The sequence below is a fragment of the Scyliorhinus torazame genome, chromosome 1, assembly GCF_047496885.1.
Source record: "Scyliorhinus torazame isolate Kashiwa2021f chromosome 1, sScyTor2.1, whole genome shotgun sequence".
Lineage (NCBI taxonomy): Eukaryota > Metazoa > Chordata > Chondrichthyes > Carcharhiniformes > Scyliorhinidae > Scyliorhinus > Scyliorhinus torazame.
The window spans coordinates 179697413-179719696 of NC_092707.1; the positions used below are offsets into that span (position 1 = coordinate 179697413).

The 22284-nt window shown below is 40.5% G+C and overlaps 1 protein-coding gene and 1 long non-coding RNA gene across 3 annotated transcripts; one reads left to right on the top strand and one right to left on the bottom strand.

The window, feature by feature from the left end:
• Positions 1–1740: 1740 nt before the first annotated feature.
• On the bottom strand, positions 1741–11386 carry LOC140417845 (uncharacterized). Of its 2 annotated transcripts, XR_011944790.1 has the most exons (4): positions 10809–11386; positions 9560–9686; positions 3708–3847; positions 1741–2071 (listed from the first exon to the last, which is right to left on the bottom strand). It is a non-coding gene; the product is annotated as an uncharacterized lncRNA (long non-coding RNA). The 2 variants fall into 2 exon arrangements; XR_011944789.1 differs by lacking the exon at positions 9560–9686.
• A 2215-nt stretch (positions 11387–13601) lies between these two features.
• Positions 13602–20031, top strand: pou3f1 (POU class 3 homeobox 1). The gene has a single exon (XM_072501302.1). It carries the CDS (start codon positions 13674–13676, stop codon positions 14805–14807), a length of 1134 nt encoding a protein of 377 aa, XP_072357403.1. The 5' UTR covers positions 13602–13673; the 3' UTR covers positions 14808–20031.
• Positions 20032–22284: the final 2253 nt, after the last annotated feature.

Sequence of the window (22284 nt, forward strand, 5' to 3'; positions counted from 1 at the left end):
GTTCTAAGGTTGGCATTTTGGCTGCCTCAGGGAGCAAATTACAACCTTTAAGAAGACTCATAGCACTCAATGAGTAGCTGCTATAGATCCTAAATTAGCCCCCTCATAGTTGAAACCAGAAAGTGTAAATTAGAATATTCAATGTAAAATCATGTGCAGAAAGCCAAATAAGTGAAGAAAAAGAAAGATGAAATTAAGGGAGAAAGAGATATAAAGGATACAGTGGAATAAAAAAGATTATTTTTAAATCTCCAACAACAATTGCATTCTGTATGAAGGAGACATATACTTGCAAAAAAGAAACATAAATCAGGGCCAAAGAAGTTGCTTGGCAGCAGTTAAAATTTAATACACATTACAAATTAATTTGCACTTCAATGCACCAGCCCAGATTTTTCCAGTGTGTTTAGCAGATAACTAGTGTATAAGTAGCGCAACTTCAAGCCCTTCAAGTGTTTGAGCACTGAATCTCTTCATGAGGTGTTGTTATAGTAAAGCTCGTGGAGGAAAAGGGTAAATTGAACAGCAGCTTCTAGATTTCTATATTTAACTAGGCTTTTGTAGATGCTGAAAGTCGCTGTCCAGTTTACTCCATAATGACACTAATGCTGAGAGCCTCACTATTGTTCCTGTTACAGAATCCAGGCTATTACTTCCAGACTCCAGTTTGTGAAACATCTGTGATGTTCTGTTGTCATCAGCCTTAATTTCAGTTAGTGATAACAATTACACAGCAAAAGTTAGTTTAAAAATATTAGACCCCAGGATGAATTAATTTCCTCCTGATGATGAAGTTATGAAAATGCCATAACTTAGGCTCTGATGGAGAAAGCTTTCCCAGCTTAATAAATGCGTTCAGCTGGACTCATCAGCCTTCCTGGAAACCAATTTCATCTGTTTTATGAACTCAGGCATCCACTCCAGACTTGAACCTGTTCCCTCTGTTCTGCTGCTTTAACATTTCTGGAGGTGATGCTTCACAATCTTATATACATCTACAAGACCCCACCAAGATGTGTCTTTTTAAAGCACATGAGCTTATCCCGTTATTATTTATAGTTCATCCTTCGAACAGTGACGATCCATTGTGTGACTGGCAATCACCATCATTGACTGAGTTTTTCAATCCTCTGACATTGATACACTTCAATAACTGATCTGTTAAGTGGATCATGTAGATGTTTTCCTGGTTAATTATTGATGCATAGTTTAAGTATATTTGTCAAAATAGTTCAATCTGTGAATAGCTCCGACACATATGGCAAAAGAATCCAGCTTCACTATGTTCATCAACATGCCAGGGAAAGTTAGTCTAGGTTTAGTACAATTAGATCAATGAATTGTCTCAAGTTATTTACAACGTGTGCCACAGCCCACATCCCTCACACGCTAACAGAATAAATATGGTCAATCTTCCATTGTGTGTCAAGAAAATTGCCAATCAAGATCAGGATCTTGCCACCTAAAATTGAGAGATGGCATATGTGCACTACAAAATGAGAGGGACAATTTGGGAGCTTGTATGCATATTACACTATTGGCTATTGCTATGAGACTTGTCCCAAAGCAACATAAATGGAAATAGCTCCTGGTGAAACAGTAGTAGTAGTTCACAGTATATCTTTCAGTGGCTGTGCTAGGATTACCATCTCAGTATAAAATAACTATAGAATAAAAAGATAGTGGATATCATAGGACAGACTTCTTTGCAAAGTAAAGTTAATACATTTTTGAAACATGTTTAAACCTTATCGAACACATTTATTGAAATTGGCAATAACAAAAATGTACAACTAATCAAATTTTAATATTGAAACAAAATATTATACAAATTCATTGATAATTTATCCATTAAAGATGCTTATGCCTTTTTAAAAGAACAATGAGACATTTATTGTACAAACATTCAGCTCCTAATATTCAAGGCGCAAATGTAAACCACATAGCTAAATAAAAAAATAGTCCCAAGAGATATCTGTAGGGTTTCGTCCTTTGACTAACGAGCCATGGAAATAACTGAAGTGTTGTGCAAAGCCGTCAATGGATTTTCCTTCACATAAGCTCTGCAGACCTAGCCAACGACAACACAAGAAATTAGTCCCACATTTGTGGGGTTGCTCTGTGCCGTGTACATTTTCCACAAATGTAAAACTTTTAAAAACACTCCAACGTATCAATAGGTGCTTCATTCAGTGGATTACAGACCTTAATCTTGCTGTTAACTATAAAAAGTTGCATTAGCATTGCCATTATTTATTAATAATAATTACATTGTGGTATCTGAACTATGTCTGTGATCATTTTTAGAGCAGTGGGGAAGCAAAACTCACGATGCACAACAAACAATGGTCATTTGTGCTAACAACTTTATTTTGAAACCTACTATTTAACAATTTGTAAGTGAGGCCTCAAAAGGACTCGTTGCTAAGCTGCCCTTTTCCATCTGCCTGTGTCTGATCAGTGTCTGTTTTAGTCTCAAGCAACCTATATACTAAGAAAGGAACTGGTTTGAAAACTCATTCCAAAGGAGGAAACGGAAAATGTAATTTTGTTACTGACCAATGGCTCTCAACATAGTTAAATTACTTGTTTGAAAGATGTGTACAAGTTCTGTTGCTGCTGTTGGTTCGACATGAAAGTAGTCTATGTTAGTGAGCTGATGCAAAGATAAAAAATGTTGAAAATTACATAAAAATCTGGAGAAAAGGATTGTTCTGGTTGTTGCAAAATCATAAATATGTTCATTGTGAATGCGTTTGCATTGTCACTGTACAAGACCAGAATAGTTTCCCCGTGGGGTTTGCAGACATAGGCTCTGCTGTGAGCTGAAATAAATCTTGACTCGTTCTAATCTAACACTTCAGTTCTGCAGTTCATTTTCTCTCAAAAATAGTAAGATATTTCTGAATAAACTTCTTCAGAAGTTAATCGGCCAAAGGATTCAGCAAGTTGGTCAAAGACCGTTGATAGAAACGTACAGAAGCTGAAAATTGTAAAGCTTAAAGTTTAAGTTTTTTTTCAATGTATAGTATTCATTCATTGTTTTTTCTAAGGACTTCAGTTGACATAACCCCCATATTTGTCAATTTGCTTAGGTCAAGAGGGTGTACCTTTGATGAGTATAACTGTGAATATGGTGTTCTCTTGAGGGTAATTTAATAAGACGATGCAAACCTCCCAGGCAAGTTTGCAACCAACTTAGTTGAGAACATAGGTTAAAACAATAGCATTGATCATTAAAAATAGATGGCTACTGTCTTTGATAATGTAATTTCAGTGTTACACAAACACTTACAACAGAGAAAACTCCCTATTTTTCCAAAGCTTTATCTGGTCGGTCTCCAACCAAACAATACAACTCCACAAGTTGCTCATCACTCAAGGTCCTTTGTAAAACATATCAGCCACATTTGCCTTGGACCGTGGCACAAGATGGGAAATAACCAATCAGCTACTCGTTATAAGCAGCACTTGATAATAACATTGACTGCAATGGAACTGAATTAAGTATCAGGTGATACATATAATGGGCAGTCAATTCAATATTGCCTGTTTAATGCCATCACTCAAGCCAAATTACTCACCCGTTGTGTTTTATTTACGCTTGTTGCTGGAAAAAGGTTAAAGAATGCACTGTTTCTGTACAAAAACATGTTGTCCGATTCAGACTAACCTCAAAAGGGAAATATTCAGCAGAGTAAACATACCTTAAGAACAGCATTTCTCAAGGTGGTGCCAGTAGAAATGACAGACTTGGCCCTAAAGCAGAACATTGAATGTTGGGATGTCTGTCCTTGTCCCAGTTGGTTAAACTTCCTCAAATTTCAGAGCATACGTTCAAGGCAGTCTATGAAAGGGACAGGATAAGGAAAAAAGGTTGTACAACTTATGTCTAACTTGTATGTTAACTAATGCCATGGCAGCCATGGAGGAGACCAGCCAAGGCTGCAAACTCTCAGGGATGAATTAGGCTGTTAATTGTGTGATATGTTTGGTAAAGTGTGCTACAATTTTGACTTATTTTAACTAAAATAATCCTATCTCCATCAAGAAAAGAGTACTACCGCACTTAAATTATATAGAATTGACGAATTTATAGTTTTAAATGGCATTAAAGAATTCATTGTTATTATGCAGAGGCTGTTTGTGGAGGAGTTCCTTTGTTGTTATTTTCACTCTCGAGTGGGTGCAGAATGCCTGAGTAAGTAATGCCTTTGCACTGTGCTAATCGGGCTCCAACACCCTTTGTTTACGTACTTACCTAAACGCTGCCCATTCTTACATTTGAAAATAGAAACAAGGATGTGGTTTCAGTTAGTCATGCTGTAGTCACTCTTACGTGAAAAATTGAAATGAAATGCTAAGTATTAATATCAAATGCCAAATCCATGCTGCTGTGGAGTTACTACACAGATAAATTTAAAGGAATCTTCCTGACCTTAAATACATCAATGATATATCCTTGTATTTCTCACATTGGCATTTCTCAACAAAATAATTTAAAAACAGATGATGTTCTGCTGTTCTGAGGAACATTTTATTGTGACGAGCTGGCAGAAAATATAACATTTATTAAAGCATTCATAGCACATAATGCAAAATTTTTAATAGAGCATAGCCACATTAGGAAAAGTGCAATGCATGCTCACTTTTACTGATTCACACGGTTCACTTCCAGCAGTCCACATGGCAGTGACCTCAAGTGGCCCTCGCAAATACAAGATAATAAATGGCTGTCAGTGAGTTATATGATGCATTAACTCCACAGAATGGTCTGGTGATGTCATAAACCACCAGGAACAAACCTTGTGTTCCATAACTGCCAGCAGAGCGCAGGTCAGAACTACAGCCTTAGATTCACCATCACTTTTATTTTGTTCTTTACAGCATGGTATAGTTTGTTTTTATTAAGAATCGGAAACAATGTTCATTTCTGACTTTTCTTCCTGTTGGCAGTAAGTGGGATATGACGGCGACACAATGAAAGGGTAGTGATGGTGTCGATGTGTGTTCTGAAAGCTTCTGGGATCATGTGACTGATACCTACATACAAGTTGACTAAGAAATTAACTCCATGCTCTATATGTGAGTTATAGTCTATTGGGAAAACACATGCATTTCTGCTTTACCCGTTTTTAATAATGGTTTACAAATTGATTTTGAAAGGCTATTGAAATGGAAAACTTGAATTATGAAATGGCAAAGAAGAGTATAATAGTCCTCTTTTCATATGCCAAAAAATATTTCATACAAAACACTACTCATATATCCTATAGCTTCATCCTGTTCTTTAGTAAAGCTATGGTTTCTTAAGGAGCATTTATCACTGCATTGCGATTTCCAAAATATTACAGATCATTTTAATGAGTAAGAGTGCAATGTTTAATGGGAAAATAATCCAGATTTTTTTTTTTTTAATCGCTGGTGCTTCAAGCCGATTTATTTTAAAAGGACTTGAAAATGGTGCCCTTCATAAAGTTTGACCAGAATGATTACATTCCATAATGGAGCTCAATGCAAAGCCTAGACTTTGATTTTGGCTCTCTTTTTTTTTCCAGTTACACAGAGGCTTTTTTTTTTCCCTGAGGTTAGGCTCCCTTCAATGTGAGCTCTGTGATCCCTTCATCTCCCTCTCCATGGTAACCATCAGCATCCTGGCAAAAACGCACCTCACCCAGACAAGGGCATATTCTTCCCCATCCAGCATCTGGACACTTTTAACAAACTTACTGCTTGTCCTTCAACCACAACAGGCCTTGCATTTCCGTCTGCTTCAATTGAAAGTAAAATAGCAGCTTTTGATGTTTTGCAATTAGGAAAATCATAAATAATGCAGCTGATGTGATATTATAAAACTGTTGCAAAATATATTTCCTCAGTAATAAGATAATCATTAAACTATTCAAATTAACAATTGCATTTTATTAGTTTGACTGTAATAAGTCGTAAAGATATTTGATATATTTTAACTGAAAAGGAATATTATATGGATCAAATAACAAGAATAAATTGTATCCTCTTGCACACGAATTAGAAATTGCTGCTCATTAAGTATTTCTATAAATTAATTCTTTTTATTAGAAAAGTCAAACTTTTTTTAGCTGGTAAGACACCTTCAGGGAAATGAAGGAATTAATTTAATAAATTGCCATCTCTAACAGCCATGTGTAACATTACATCTGAAAACAATAACTGACTGCCCTGAGCATGTTCTGCTTTCTGTTAAGATGTAGAAATAAACAGCTCCTAACACCATCTGCTCTAACCTTCTCATTTGTCAATTCGTGGTCAGTTCTAGAAGTCGACTGGCCAATTCCCTGAACTTGAGTTGATTCAAAAAGCAAATCTCAGCGCCTTACGGATTTAAGCGAGAGGTAACAGACACTTGTAACTCTTTCCTTTCCTTAACAACATAGCTAAAATTTGGGGAATTGGCAAACATGAACACAATCAGTTGTAACTTCAGTTGTGCAGTGATTCAAGCTTTATGGTATATTGGTGCTGGGTATGAACCAAGTCGAAGACAATGACAGGGCTGCGGCAGCCTTACTTCAACATTTGGCTGAACCCTTCTACAAACTGACAGCAACTTTAAACAAAAACACAAACCAAAAAATAAATAATTGTAGTTTCTCAAAAGGGCCATAATGCACTTGATTTTATTTTTAGGGGAAATCAGCAATCAGTTCAACCAGTCCTACAACATGTAAAGGCATTTTATTTATAATGTAATTTCTTTCACACAGAGTGTGATTAAGAGTGCTCTTTAGACAATGCTCAAAATTGTGACCACATTCTTAGAAATGTGATTCAATAATGCAGAGATCTAGACACTTCAGTCATGGGACTGATTATTCAATGATCTTTATTTTTAAATCAGCAGAGGGTAAAATAGCTACAGAGTTTTTTTGGCCACTAGATTGCATCAGCAATACTGTATTCTTAAATTTTGAACATTCTTCTACATTTTTCTTCAACTAAAATGAATTGCAGTTCTGGTTTTGTTTGCACTGTGTACCCCAGTTACCAGAGATCTCAAACAACAAGGCACAAAAAGCACAATCTTTTGGGACAACGATGCAGAGACACCTTTTAAGCAGTTGGTAGGGAACAAATTCTAATGGACAGAAACAAAGATCATTTCTCTTTGCATGCCTGACAAAATCACCAAATGGTGTCAGCTTTTCAGAATCCATTGCTGGTCTCCCAGTGGCTCAGTGAGTTTGCCTACTGAATAGATGATCCTTACAGACCGAACAAATCTTAGTTTGATTATAAGGCTGTGCAGTTAACTAATCTGGAATGTGGATGATAGCAAGAGGAGCTCAGTTGAGGGCCGGATTAGGCTCAGTGCTGAGGAATACAGTAGTTAAAAAGCCAAGCTGCAGTCACTGTTATGGCTCGCACGCGCATAATGGTCACTTAAGCAAGGTACCAGAGGGGAACTAGTGCACACTAGTATGGGGAGAAAATCAGAACTTTTTGTTGATTAAAATCCCACTGCATCCGATGCAACAGCTTATTGCTATGGTTTAGGAACCTTATGCTGCTAACACTGAGTTTGTGACTTTTATAGATGAAACTGAGCAGTAATGTAGCAAGGAACACAGCCAAAGCTTTACATTAATCAATAATATACAATGGTTAGCATTTACGATTCTATTTAAACCTTTTCCTTCAGGTGTGTATGATTGAATGGGTCAAAAATGCACCTGTGGCATTTTTATTTTACCTGACTACACAGGTTGGAACATTATTTTACCTGGCAGGGAAACTGGTTCTACTTTGAAGTTGGTGGGCCTATTCTTCTGAAAAACATCCTCGCCTCCTTATTTACTCGTCAGACCCAAAATGCTTCAGTTTGCAGAACGTGCATGGGCATTTCTACTGAAAGTTTCTGCTCCTTACTAGTCACCCGGGTATCAGCAATGCTCAAGTGTAGTCAGCATTCTATGCCTCACTCCAGCTGGTTCATTCCAGGAATTTCTCCAGTTCAAACATCAACTAAGAGTATAATTCCAGTATCAAACTCTCGCAGCAAGAGTCTGGGGTAAGTGGCACAGAAAAGGGAATCTCAGAATAACCAGATAATCAACCCATTTTACAGTTCAATTTCTAATAGAAGTTACGTGCCATCGAGTGTTATAGAATGCTATAATGTTGCAAATTATACGATGGTTCTTTATAAAGGGCCCTTCCTTACAATGAAGCCACTGGATGTGCTACTCGGGCTCCAGACACTTCCAATCAAGCAGAGATCCAGTATTTATCTGCTCTATCTCTTTCTTCACTCCAGTTATGTGCCACCAAATTAATTTGAAGAACTAAAAGTGTATATCCCAATAGCTGTGCCCTCCACTCTGGGACACGTGCAGAGTGAGGTACTACTGGGCCCATCAAAGCTTCAAAACTTTCCTTCTGTATGTTACGGTGTGTCATCAACTAGAGTAATACCTGCCCGTCTCTAATGCAACGAAGGTGTTGATTGTGTAACAAATCGGACGCAACGTTTAAGCAGGGGACTTACAGCAGCTCCTTCCAACTTTATATGTATGGATGATGCACATGGTGAACTGTACCTTCGAGATGCGATGTTTAAAAGCTTCGAAGGATCTGAACTGGGCAATGGTGACACACCGTAGTCGGTAGAGTAATATAAATGAATAGGTGATTACAATGTGGTAACCTGGATACTGAAATAAAGGTGATGGATGAGGTTCGAGCTCTTTAGAATTGCAATGCTCTCCCCCACCCCCACCCCGCCCCGACCCAAATCTTTGTGCGAACTCAAATCGTGCTCTGGTATTTGGTTGTTTTCGGTTTTCACAATTTATATTATTTGAAGTTTAGATCTTGATATTTGAACACAGCTGAGATGTTTTGTGCCGACTGCTTGCAAGCTCCGTGTCACTAATGCATTCAAACTAGATTGCAACAATTAATATGAAAGCGTTGAAAAATGAGCACAGAGTATAAGGACATGTAGAGGCAATCTAAGCTGTTTTAGAGAGGAATAGATACCTAGGAATGGAGATCATTTAGTGGTGGGATTCAGATAATATCATAAACCTTGACTGAGAAACTGGGATGATTTACATGATTTGTCTTAAATCCCAGGATTAGACTTGATTCATTTCTCTTTAACGGGCGCTAGCTAGGCTTTTAAAGAATTTGTCAGAGATGAAATCCCGCCTTAAAGTAAAAGAAAGGCTGTTTTTCTCTGTAATTGACAAGCCGCCGATGAAATAAATGAGAATGTTATGGCTGCAGACTATGATTCATGAGAATTTGATGTTGCTAATTAACAATTAAAAGGGGCAGGCTCCTGCTTTTTACTGAAAGAGAGATTCCTACCCCCCTCCCCCCCCCCCCCCCTCAACCACCACCCCCATCCAATGTTTTATTGTCATCGAACTAAATAAAGTTCCTGTATCCAGGAGCTTCATGCCGGAATGCGGTCTGGTTCCTGGGATCAAGAGCGGGTCAGCGGAATTCAAAAGCGATACCCGTTGACCAAATTTGACAGATCGGGAGTTCCAGAGAAAGTCTCTGAGCTCACCTCGAGAAGCGGCACTGAAGGCTTGGTGCTTTCACGTCGGAGCCTTGTTGCAGAGTAACGTCTCCAAGGAGTGTTTTACACTGCTCCCCCACAAAACTGCTGCAAGTCTTCGCCTCCACTGCAGAAGCTGCAGAAAGTTGTGGGATGTTGTTATACACCACAGCCTGGAAACATGTAGAGGAAAGAGAGAGAGAGAGAGAGGCTGACGGCAAAGTGCCCCCGTGCGCACTTGCACCGCCTTTCCAAGACACCACAGCGACTACACTTCAGAAGCGCCTCATTGGTGATAAAAATCATCGAGAAACCTGTCCGAAAAGGCGCTATATAAATGCACATTTTAAAAATCCGTTTCACCGCCTCACGGTTGCCTCCTCGGGACCGGTGACTCTCTCTGCAATGTTTATTTTTTTTCTCTGCTCCTTGAGAGTGTGAACTCATCCCATGTGCATTGTGCTGGTGAAGTTACAACAAATGTTTCCAGAAAGCTTCTCACATCAGCAAGAGTTCCAGGATAAATCACATGTGCAATGAGGATTCCTTCTCTCCACCCCCCCCCCCCCCCCCACACACACACACACACACACACACCTTGCCCTATTCCCCCTATCCCGGGCTGACCCATCACTCATATTCGGTCAGCAACTCCCCAAAGAACCTTCCGAATGATAATTGTGCCACAGTTCTGAGCAACAGGACACTGGCGAAGGTCAAACCTTGCCCCCTGGTATTGGACTTCACTGGGATCATTCACCTGACCAGAGCTGAACCCCTGACTTCACATTGATGGAATCAACCCGCATTCTCTTTCCAAGCACCCATACAGAAGGACCACGGCACATGTGGAGCCCTAACCACATTTGTTACAGTGAGAATGAATCAGACTTTTCTGTGAACTGTCAATGAGCGAAAGTTACTTTAATCGATGGGTAGAAAAAGAGATATGGATGGGGGAGGGGAGGACAGAGAGGCAAGGCGACAGTAAAAGGGAGCGAGAGAGCCTGCAGGTAGACAATCGCAACCAGTCACACAATATTATTCAAATGGATTTCACACAACAGAAACTGTATTTTAGAGGACCGTGCGGCGATTGAATATTTTAAAAATGAACATCTGCATATTTCTAATTCAAAAGTTGACAAGACATCAGCCTCCAGTTAAAAAAAAACTTTGCTCGGAGTTTTAAGGCGAGTGAAACTATTATTTCCTAATAAGTGTCAATCAATTTGCAGTCTGCGGTGTGGAAACTTACCATCTTCCCCAAGCGCTCTGCATCGTAATGAGAGTCCGCCGTGTGATGAGAACTCGCAGCCCAGAGGAAGGCTCAAAAATAAGAGGGAATAGATACATCCACGTTGAGATTTGCGGGACTAATGGGAATTAAAGGCCGGTGTAAGGCGTGTATGTATGCCGAGAGTAATGGTGCCTTGCAAACTACGATCTAACATTAAAATGTCCTAAATTAACATTAAAGGACGTGCTTGTGTTTGTAAGAGACTTCCCCTGCAGCACGGAGACCTGCTCTGAATGCTGTTTTGCAATTCATAGAATTGGTAATTTGCTGTGGGGCATGGGGAAAAAACGTGGAGAGAAAAATAATCAAGCAGGACTGTAAAAGATGGAAATGAATTCCCGGTGGGTTTGGGAAGAAATAAGTATTAACTGTCTAAAACACTAAACAAAAACGTGAAACTTCATTCACTTATCAAGATGCATTGTCCCAGTGATAAACTAGATCGAATGATCTCGGTGGCTAAGATCAAGCGTCGGATCAAGGCCAAGATCAGGTGTAATGCTTGTTCTTGTCAGCTTCGATCTGGCTCGTCTCTCTTGTGGGGGACCGTGGATTTAGATTCAATTTGAATTTGAATTGGTTTTTGGAGCAAACAAAGGGGCTGGATTAAGGGTTTGGCCCAGTCCACTCTGCGCATTGGCTTTGTAACTCCGAGAAAGGAATAGCATTAGAAATGGAGGCGGATAAGAACAAAATGTCATCCCTCCCCCCCACCATCACCACCACAAGCCGTCTTTGTTAATATTATAATGAAAGATGTAAAAGTACGATTTATGCAGAAATCGTTTATCTTTTTGACCCCATATCTGGTTGCCACTATTTTTTAAAGGTCACTTCTGTGCTCATCAATTTGAACTGTGTTAAAATAATTAGTTTTATATTTGTTAAGAAAGAAAGTCTGAAAGTTCTGCAAATATGACATCCGAAATCTAACTCCGGTTGATTTGCTCAGTGTGTCGGTGACAGAAGTGGTGGGAAGGGATCTTGGCTCTCGACAGGAGTAGACTAGTACAAAAGGTGAAGTCACACGGGATCAGGGGTGAGCTGGCAAGGTGGATTCAGAACTGGCTAGGCCATAGAAGGCAGAGGGTAGCAATGGAGGGATGCTTTTCTAATTGGAGGGCTGTGACCAGTGGTGTTCCACAGGGATCAGTGCTGGGACCTTTGCTGTTTGTAGTATATATAAATGATTTGGAGGAAAATGTAACTGGTCTGATTAGTAAGTTTGCAGACGACACAAAGGTTGGTGGAATTGCGGATAGCGATGAGGACTGTCTGAGGATACAGCAGGATTTAGACTGTCTGGAGACTTGGGCGGAGAGATGGCAGATGGAGTTTAATCCGGACAAATGTGAGGTAATGCATTTTGGAAGGGCTAATGCAGGTAGGGAATATACAGTGAATGGTAGAACCCTCAAGAGTATTGAAAGTCAAAGAGATCTAGGAGTACAGGTCCACAGGTCATTGAAAGGGGCAACACAGGTGGAGAAGGTAGTCAAGAAGGCATACGGCATGCTTGCCTTCATTGGACGGGGCATTGAGTATAAGAATTGGCAAGTCATGTTGCAGCTGTATAGAACCTTAGTTAGGCCACACTTGGAGTATAGTGTTCAATTCTGGTCGCCACACTACCAGAAGGATGTGGAGGCTTTAGAGAGGGTGCAGAAGAGATTTACCAGAATGTTGCCTGGTATGGAGGGCATAAGCTATGAGGAGCGATTGAATAAACTCGGTTTGTTCTCTCTGGAACGAAGGAGGTTGAGGGGCGACCTGATAGAGGTCTACAAAATTATGAGGGGCATAGACAGAGTGGATAGTCAGAGGCTTTTCCCCAGGGTAGAGGGGTCAATTACTAGGGGGCATAGGTTTAAGGTGAGAGGGGCAAGGTTTAGAGTAGATGTACGAGGCAAGTTTTTTACGCAGAGGGTAGTGGGTGCCTGGAACTCGCTACCGGAGGAGGTAGTGGAAGCAGGGACGATAGGGACATTTAAGGGGCATCTTGACAAATATATGAATAGGATGGGAATAGAAGGATACGGACCCAGGAAGTGTAGAAGATTGTAGTTTAGTCGGGCAGTATGGTCGGCGCGGGCTTGGAGGGCCGAAGGGCCTGTTCCTGTGCTGTACATTTCTTTGTTCTTTGTTCTTTGAGTCGGCAGCTCAGTGACAATAATCGTCTCTGTCCCCATATATATATACTATATGTGTGTGTGTGTGTGTAAAGATCACACACACAAACAATATCAGATCAAAAGGTGGAGGGAACAATTAGCAGCCGAGCCTCTTCAACTTGAGGACATTTTCTGCTGAAGAACATTCGTGTTATCTTTCAGCATCGCCCTGCCATTTATTTCCGCACGCTTTTATTATTCCGGGGTGGGTTTTTTTTTTGGTTTAAATGAAAGATCACTTAGTTTCTTGTCCCCCACGTGGCCGACTGAAATTGCATAAACCAGGACACAGTAACCAATCGCGTCTGGAACCGAGTGCCGGCGGATGGGATCTGAAACCCCAAATCACTAGTGACTGCCAATGGGCTGCCCCGGGCTGGGGTGGGGGAGGGGGGGGGAACCTCCTGCCAATCAACACCGGATTGGCTTATCAGGATTAAGGGGGTGGGGCTGCCTGACGAGCAGGGAGGCTGTCCGCCAATCAGCATGGAGGCGAGGCGGGGCATCTGCTGCCAGTCAGTCGGGGTGAGCCAATGGGGAAGGGGGCAGAGGCGTGTTCAGGACTCCTCGCCCTGTCTCCGGCTGCTCCACAGCCGGCTCTGCTAAAGCTGTGCAAAGTAGCTGCAAGCCCGTCAGTTTGGAAGTGCGAGTCATGGCCACCACAGCTTCGGCTCATTACATTCCCAGGAATAACTCGCTCCACTCGAACTCGTTGGTGCATCCGGACTCTGATAGGATGCATCCCGGAACTACCTACAGAGAAGTGCAGAAAATGGTGCAAAGTGACTACTTGCATGGACTGAGCAGCAATGGGCACCCCATCAGTCACAGCCATCAGTGGCTTTCCTCTATCACTGACGGGGCACCTTGGGTCACCGCTTCTCACCTCGGGCAGCAAGATCCAGGAAAAGCCAACGTGCAAACGGCCAGGGACGACCTGGGCAACAGCCTTCACCACCGACCCCACCACATGGTGCACCCACAGACTCATGCCAACCACCCCGGCGGGGCATGGGGACCGACGGCGACACACCACCTCCCGGGGATACCGTCCTCCTCCAACGGGCACCAGCCCCTGCTTTACTCGCAGCCGGGCTTCACCAGCCTCAACAGCATGCTGAGCCCCCCGAACCCATCGCTGCACCATGGCATGACTGATGCTCTTCATGAAGACCCAGGTGGCCATGACAACCACCAGGAGCATCCGCCGCAACACCACCAGGACCACTCGGATGAAGATGCGCCCACTTCCGATGACCTGGAGCACTTTGCAAAGCAGTTCAAACAGAGGCGGATCAAGCTGGGCTTCACCCAGGCGGACGTTGGCTTGGCGCTGGGCACCCTCTACGGCAACGTCTTCTCCCAAACCACCATCTGCAGGTTCGAAGCCCTGCAGCTCAGCTTCAAAAACATGTGCAAACTGAAGCCTCTGCTGAACAAGTGGCTGGAAGAGACTGACTCGACCTCAGGGAGCCCCACCAGCATCGACAAGATTGCTGCCCAGGGAAGGAAGAGAAAGAAGAGGACCTCTATTGAAATTGGAGTGAAGGGGGCCTTAGAAAACCACTTCTTAAAGTGCCCCAAGCCATCAGCTCATGAGATCACCAGCTTGGCTGACAGTCTGCAGTTAGAGAAAGAGGTGGTCAGAGTTTGGTTTTGTAACAGAAGGCAGAAGGAAAAACGAATGACCCCAGCTGGAATCCCCGGCCACCCAGGCATGGAGGATGTATATTCACAAAGGGACACTCCGCCGCTTCATCACACACTGCAGACCCCAGTTCAATGACTGCTTCACACACTCTCGCCAAGATAAGAAAATACTTTTTAAAAAAAAGATATGAACTGGATTTTACAAAGCAAAAAACAAACAAACAAACTGAAAAGGGATCTAGCCAGTGTGCAGCAGAGAATGTTATTTAGCACTGGACTGCACACACACTTAGGAGAGAGGGGAGAACACACATTTCATGCAATTATTGTGGTAAATCAAGTGGTTATCCCCCACCCCCCCCCACCCCCCGCACCCCGCTGTAGAACAAAGGTTTTTTTTTTCTCGTAGCTAAATTACACGGATAATTTGCGAAAGTTGTAGCAAAAAAAAACGTGTTCTTGGCTGAATTTTTCAGAGGGACCTCCTCACAGCAGCGGCTACTCTGAAAGGGTGAGAATGAGTTGAGTTTAATCAGAAAGTAAGATGGCTATCGAATTGTCCGCGTACAGCCGCTGGTGTGTTAACTAAACGGAGTCTGCTCTTGGGAAAAGGCTTGTATTTATTATCTCGAACGGATCTGCCACGAATTTTGTAAAAGATTTATTTATATATAGTTCGCCCTCGGAGGACCTGTCTTGTAAGTTATTTGGCGCCCGCAGGTCCAGTTCTTCTGCCTAGTGGACCTGCAATGTTAAATTAAATACAATTCCAAAATAACGATGCATTGGGAAGATGGTCTGGCAACTCCAGATCAATCGAAATGTTTTCACATGCAGCCGTGGGTGTTCCTAAAAGAAATCCTGGTTTTAACCGCACACATACTTGATGGGGAATCATTTCCCAAAATGTTATTCTGGTCACTTCAATCTGTAAACCGTTGAAAGGTGAAGAGAGACGTCAACAAGATTGAAGTTTGAAATCAGCATGTAGTTTTTTGTCATTGTCCATATTCTAAAATATAAAATTAGACAAGTTCACTGAGTTTGAGGAACCCAGGAAACTGACGCTGCGCCCGTTGACAACTTTTGATAATGTGTCTTTGACATTTTAGGATCAGGCGGAAACATGCGAGGGGTAATCATTTGGAGGGGTTCAGATGGGTCCAAAATGTCTGTTTTCCCGTTTATTTTAGCTAATTGCAAAGTAAAAACAATTTGAAAGCAGAAATGTTGGACCTTTTGGTCGTTGAGATGCACTTAAACGGAGTGACGCATTATGAATCCATTTCGCCTGTGAGGTTTCTGTTTGCACAACAATAACTTAGAATTTCTGTGCATACAGATAATGTAACAAACACGTTTGTGCAGCAGTGTTACAATGTCATCTACCGGTTCTCAACTCTCATGGGACGTGAATAACACACACTCACACACACTTTTTCACACTCTCTCACACACTCACATACACTCTCACACATACACTCACTCTCACACAAACTCACATACACACTCTCTCACATACACACTCACAAACTCTCACACAGCACTTACTCTCACAAACACACAATCACACATGCACGCACTGTCTTACACACACTCTCACACCCTCCCTCTCACACACACTTTCTCTCACGTTCACACTCACTTTCTAACACACTCAAACATACGTTCTCACACGCACACACAAACACAAGCTCTCACACTCTCACATATACTCTCACACATACGCTCACACATTCTGTCTCACATACACACTCTCATACATACACACACTCTCTCTCATACACTCATCCTCAACACCCCGCCAAATCTCAGGAATTAAAAGAACAGGTTAACGCAAAACGCCTCACTCCTTGGGTCGCTTTCTTTCTGCCCAGATGCTTGAGCAGAAGCAAAAGATACATTTAAAGTGAAATCGTTACCGTTGCAAGTAGCAATTTTGCTGCTAATTGGCCAGTTGACGTGTGGGACAAATGTGTTAGGGTTCTCCTAACAAACAAATCTGTTTCGTTTCCCTTCATCCGAATTCATCCAGAATAGTTGAAGATTACTTTTTTTTTCATTAACATCCAAGACCTTGTATATTTCCTCTTAAGCAATTGAAACACACTGACATAAATTGCCAAAATAAAGTGTACATTATATTTGTTAGAATGTTTACAGCTCATCTAAAGAAAGGTTAAAAAAAAGAGGTCAAATTTGGTGAATTAAACAGTACTTAGGACACCGAGCAGTGAAAAAGTGGCTTGTTTAGTAATTGGAAAAATAATAATTGTCTGCTTTTTTACTGTACCACTATGTAATATGTAAATATGTTGAATATGTATACATATGTATTTGTTTTTGGAATTTAATGATTTTTCTGGATTTTTTTTTGTACGCTTACTAATTCCCAGAGGATATTTTAATATAATTTCCATGTGAATTTCCCCCTTGTATTTATTGCATAAACATATTTGAAACTTTCTTTTATCCTGTAGCTCTCGTTGGGGTTATGTTACAGCAATTCAAACAATGTTTGTTTTAGTACATTTTTGTTGTATCTTATAAAAGACAGACTGCAGAGTCACATTAATATTTTTGTTATAGTAATATTTTATTACTTGCATAAAATGTATACACCAAGACCCAACTGTCCCCTATCTCCTTTCTAAGAGGTTAGGGAGGTGTTTGAAACCATGCTGGGTTTTGCTTGTTAACCCTTTCTGCTGTTGCCTGAATTGAGTGTCACTTTAGCAAAAGGAAAACACGGTGGCAAGAAATCATTAAAAGTGATGTAAGGTCAAAATCCTTGAATTTTACTAGTTTGTTATTTTGTTAAGTTTGTTTTTCATGTTGTGTATTCTAAGTATGATTGAAAATGGGCAATACCCACAATACCATGTACGCACTTTTGAATAGTCGGGAAAAGGGAAAATTCTTTTTCAAGGCAATTGTTAAATAAAGATCTTTGTTATTGAGATAGCAATGGACGAGAAGGCATGTAATGTCACTGGCTCTTAGCACACTGGGGACTATCCTGGCACAGGCGCGGACCTTGGATAGCTAACTATACACCCTTGCAGTATGGTATTGCTGTTACATTGTGTAAATTTAGTATGTGTCTTAATAGTCATTTCCCATTATTGGCTGTTGGTTCTCTCAACTCCAATGCATCAGCTCTTGATGCAGAACAGTTGGAAGGTCCGAGGCGATGAGGCTCCCTAGGGTTTTACAGCAATCTCATTCAGCAAGGTCTACTGTTCAGCCCACCCGTCCGAATAACCAACTTTTAGATATTATACCTGAGATACAATATTGATTTACTTTTTGATTAATAAATGTGAATTATTTTTGAACGCAGTTTTAGTCACGTACTCTCTGTTTCCTTAGCTCCAGCTCTGGGTGAGAGTTGGTTGTGTATCCGTGGGTATCTTGGCAGGCTTCCTGGTTGCAGCTGTGGGTCATTAACCAGGCAGTTGAAAGCGCTGCAGTATAACTAAAGTTGGAACCCCAAATGTTTTTGGCTGTCTCCCGTCAGCAAAAAGAAAGGTTTCGCCTGGGCAAGATCAGTAGCTTATTGCCTGAGGGAGGGCCTGATTTCAAATGTTCGCCAAAGCTGCGATCCAAAACCGAAAGCTTCCCACCTAAATTGGGACCACCTAGTCCACATGTTTGTGAGCGGAAATAGGCTTTTGTCAGGGTATGTCTGATTGAAGTTTGCCGGGGCCCTGGTTAAAGCTGCTTGATGAATTGCAAATGGGTTTGCAATTCAAAATCGTCACCTTTCAAGTTGGAACAACTCAGCTGTGCGCTCAAATGGTTTAAAAAATAACGAGCTTGATTGGCGGAGGCTCGAAGGGCTGAATTGTCTGTTCCTGCTCCTAGTTCCTATCATCGTCAGGATGCAGATTAATGCCAAGAGAGAAATAGCTTTATTTGGGACAGTTTGTTTTTACTTAAAATAGGTTTTAGTACCAGGGTTATAAAGAAAACTGACCATGGAAAACTTTGCACATGATTAAACAACAACTTATTAATTGCTGGATATTGTAAATAGAGTAAGTGAAATTTAGGGGGAGGCACAATTATTTAAATTAACAATACACTAAGTGATGAGGTTAATTGGAATTTGGGTGCAGGATTAGTACTATTAGTTTGAAAAAGTTAAAAATAGCAGAGTTCTAATTTTTAGTATAATGCATTTTCATATCCATTGGCAGTGATTGAAAATCAGTATTAAGAACACGGTGCTGTACATGAAGTGAGTTAACATAATTCTGAGGTCAGCTTTACCTATTATATTGGTATATCTGGTTGGATAACAAGATTGTTGTGGAGCAGATCTATTTCCTTTATTTATGTAAATACATTGCACTACTAGTGATCATCAAGGCCACTGGTTTATGGTTTTCATGATCAAATGGAAAGAAAAATGTGATCCCTAACTATTGGTAAAACCCCGAGAGAATAGAAACAAAACTGGAAGTCTGTGTTCCTGGTGATTGTGTATCTTTGTCATGAGTGTATTTAAGAGTAGATTATGGTTAGCGATTACAAAGGGTTCTAATCAATTAAATGCTGTTAGAAAATCCCCAATATATCGTTTGCTGTGCCTCAGTCAATCTCATTGCTGTGTCGGTAACAGAGCCTCTTCTGTGCATTGAGGAGAATAACATATCAACAGTGAAGCATATTTTAAAATATGTGGTAATGATTAACAGCAACCTAGCAGCCGTAGTCAGCTCAGAGATGTGGACTTATTCCAATTTAGCATTGCCTTTGTCTCAATCCAATGCAATCCCATGAAAAAGCATCTTCGTATTTATTATTTCACAATGTTTGAAGCATTGGAAGAACTGAATTAATGCAAGTGTCTTCAATGTGGACATTTAATCTGTCTGATTGGGACATTTGATTCACTCACGACTTGAAGAAGTACATTTGTTTATTCCCAACACAATGATGTACATGGATTGATCCCAAACTTTGAACACAGTGTAGTATGGAGTTAGGCACAAGCTGAGTTTTCCAGTAGATCAGGCTCTGAATGCAGCAGATTATACTGTTGAGTAAGAAACACAAATTCACACCAGATAAAAAAGCAGGTGCAATGTCAAGTTTTAGCCTAAATCATAGACTGACAGTTTATCTGCAATAATTAATGCCTTGGACCTGGATTCAAGATACACAATATGGTTTACCTTTGGTCATTATGCCTGGAAACAGATTGTTACCATTCTCTTAGTCTGACTTACCTATCACTCATATTCAACATGGATCTGGAATAATTGCAACCTTAAACTATTTGAGCCACTGCACTCAGGAAATAATGAGTTGGCGAGGTTCAAACTAATAAAACGTTTTATTATTCAAATTTATTTACACTTCGTGTGAATATATTAACCATGTGCGATACACAACACTATTGCAAGCATCACATGTATGTTTTTGCCATTTGTACAGGTGACACATGTCATTTGTATGGGATAATTAAACTGATATTGCAAATACCTGAGACAGTCAAGGAATGCAACCTGCCTTCAAACACTTTACAATCAAAATGTCAATTTCTCTATTATGTTGGGTATAGCAGGTCATCCATTTCACAGCACACATGTGCATTGGTCAATTGAGATTTATATGATCCATACAGCAGCAGATGGAGGGGAATTGTCAATTTTTAATCTGTATATACTTCAAATCAAAAATTGCCTCAATAATACAACTTGGAACTATTTACACACAGATTGCAGTCTTTGTTGTGCTCTGTAGAATTGTCTTCATACCTTTAAAGAGTACCTTACACTTCGAATCATTACATTCTATTTAATTCATAAATAAATATAGTTGATTAGATTAAGAACAACGATGCTGTTATTTAAGTTAAATTTATATGAAACAATAATGACTCTCCAGGAATGAGGTATCAGTTGGTAACTTAACTTATGGTGAAATCATAATCAAGAAAGGGATTTTTCTGAGTGAGGCACGGATATTATCCTTACTAGGTCCCAATCTTTAAATACTTCTCTGTCATCTGCTAATGTTGGAATGGATTAACTAGAAGTACAGCACAGGGTGCTTTTTCCCTGAGATTTATAACATTGAGCTGTGTAGAGAGGCTAAAGGAGAACAATTAACTTGTACTGGAAAAAATACTGAAAGGATAGGGTGTACGTTCTCAAACTGACGGGGAGATGGCTGGGAAGAATGCAATTGCATGAAAATTAGGTGCAGAAAGCATGCAGAATGGTGAGCCCGATGCTAAACTGTTAGGTAAACCATGAAGGACTAATTTCTTCTAACCTGCCTTGTAACATGGTTGAAGCATTCAAAAAAGGGAATCTGCTGACTCCTGATTTAACAGAAACTGAGGGATACAGGCTTAGTAACAAGGCAGGAGGGAAATGAAAATGTTTGAATATTAATGCTACACTAGTAAGCAAAGAGCTCACTTCGCCTTGTCCACCGGGAGCCTGATTGCATTCTGCAACTAAAGAGCAAGGGGGCTCAGATGCATAGTTCCTTTCTTCCCCATTAAACTAGCATAGATCAGACAGATACACACACACATTACAGGACTACTCCCCCCCAACCCCCCTCCCCCACCTATACCTTACCCCCTGTGCTGCATGCAAACTCACACAAACACACACATAGAAAATTACAGGACTGATTCATGTCCATCATAATAGTGTAGAACCCCCTCCACTAAATGGCAAAGGATAAAATTTGCATTAAAAGATATTGCCCTACTTTCATCATTGTGGCTCCAGTCATAATGGTGGGGAAAATGTTACAAAACCCTAGGCACTCAGTGCAAAGAGAAATTTACCCTCTCGTGTACAGACAGCCGAGAAAACATATTGGGAAACAGCATAACTGGCATCACAGATGTGCAAAGGGATGGTTTATATGTGTGTCAGTGTTTTACTCAAAAGGGACACATCTAAAGTGAGTGCAGGGATACATTCGGATATCTCTCAATTAATCTGAAGGGGCTCAGTTGGGATCAATCTGTATATACCACTCATCCTTAATTACAAGCCTTATCAAGTTACATTTTGCTTGAGATTACAATGATAGTTGGCACTCATTAAACAATAATTCACACAACAAATAATGCACTGAAGGAAAATACTCCAGGAACACAAAAAGGAAAACCAGGCAGCATTAGTCATGTTACTTAAAGGATTTCCCCCCCTGAACTCAATATGGTGCTGATGCAGGAACATAACAAGGTTATTGCCATTATTATTAATACCAGGTATTATTGTGCAATGTCTTAAAGAAAACACCCAAAGACTTTTGTGGATTTGATTACTAATCTAGAACTATATGAATAGATAACGAATATCCAAGACCCCCCTCTGTAAATACATTATGATATGATATTCTTATATATAAAAGAGCAATAGGGAATTAGCAATGCTGCAGTCTAGTTATTATGAATAAATCATAGGATTGCTGAGATAAACATTGCACACACCTGCAAAAGCTACATTAATATATTATAAAATGGTCAAAGCAGTATATATTGTATGAATAATTTATCGAAAATGTACTGTGAAATTAGAAAAAGAGGCAGAGGCATAAGCATAATATGTGGTGAAATATTCAAGGTCACAGAG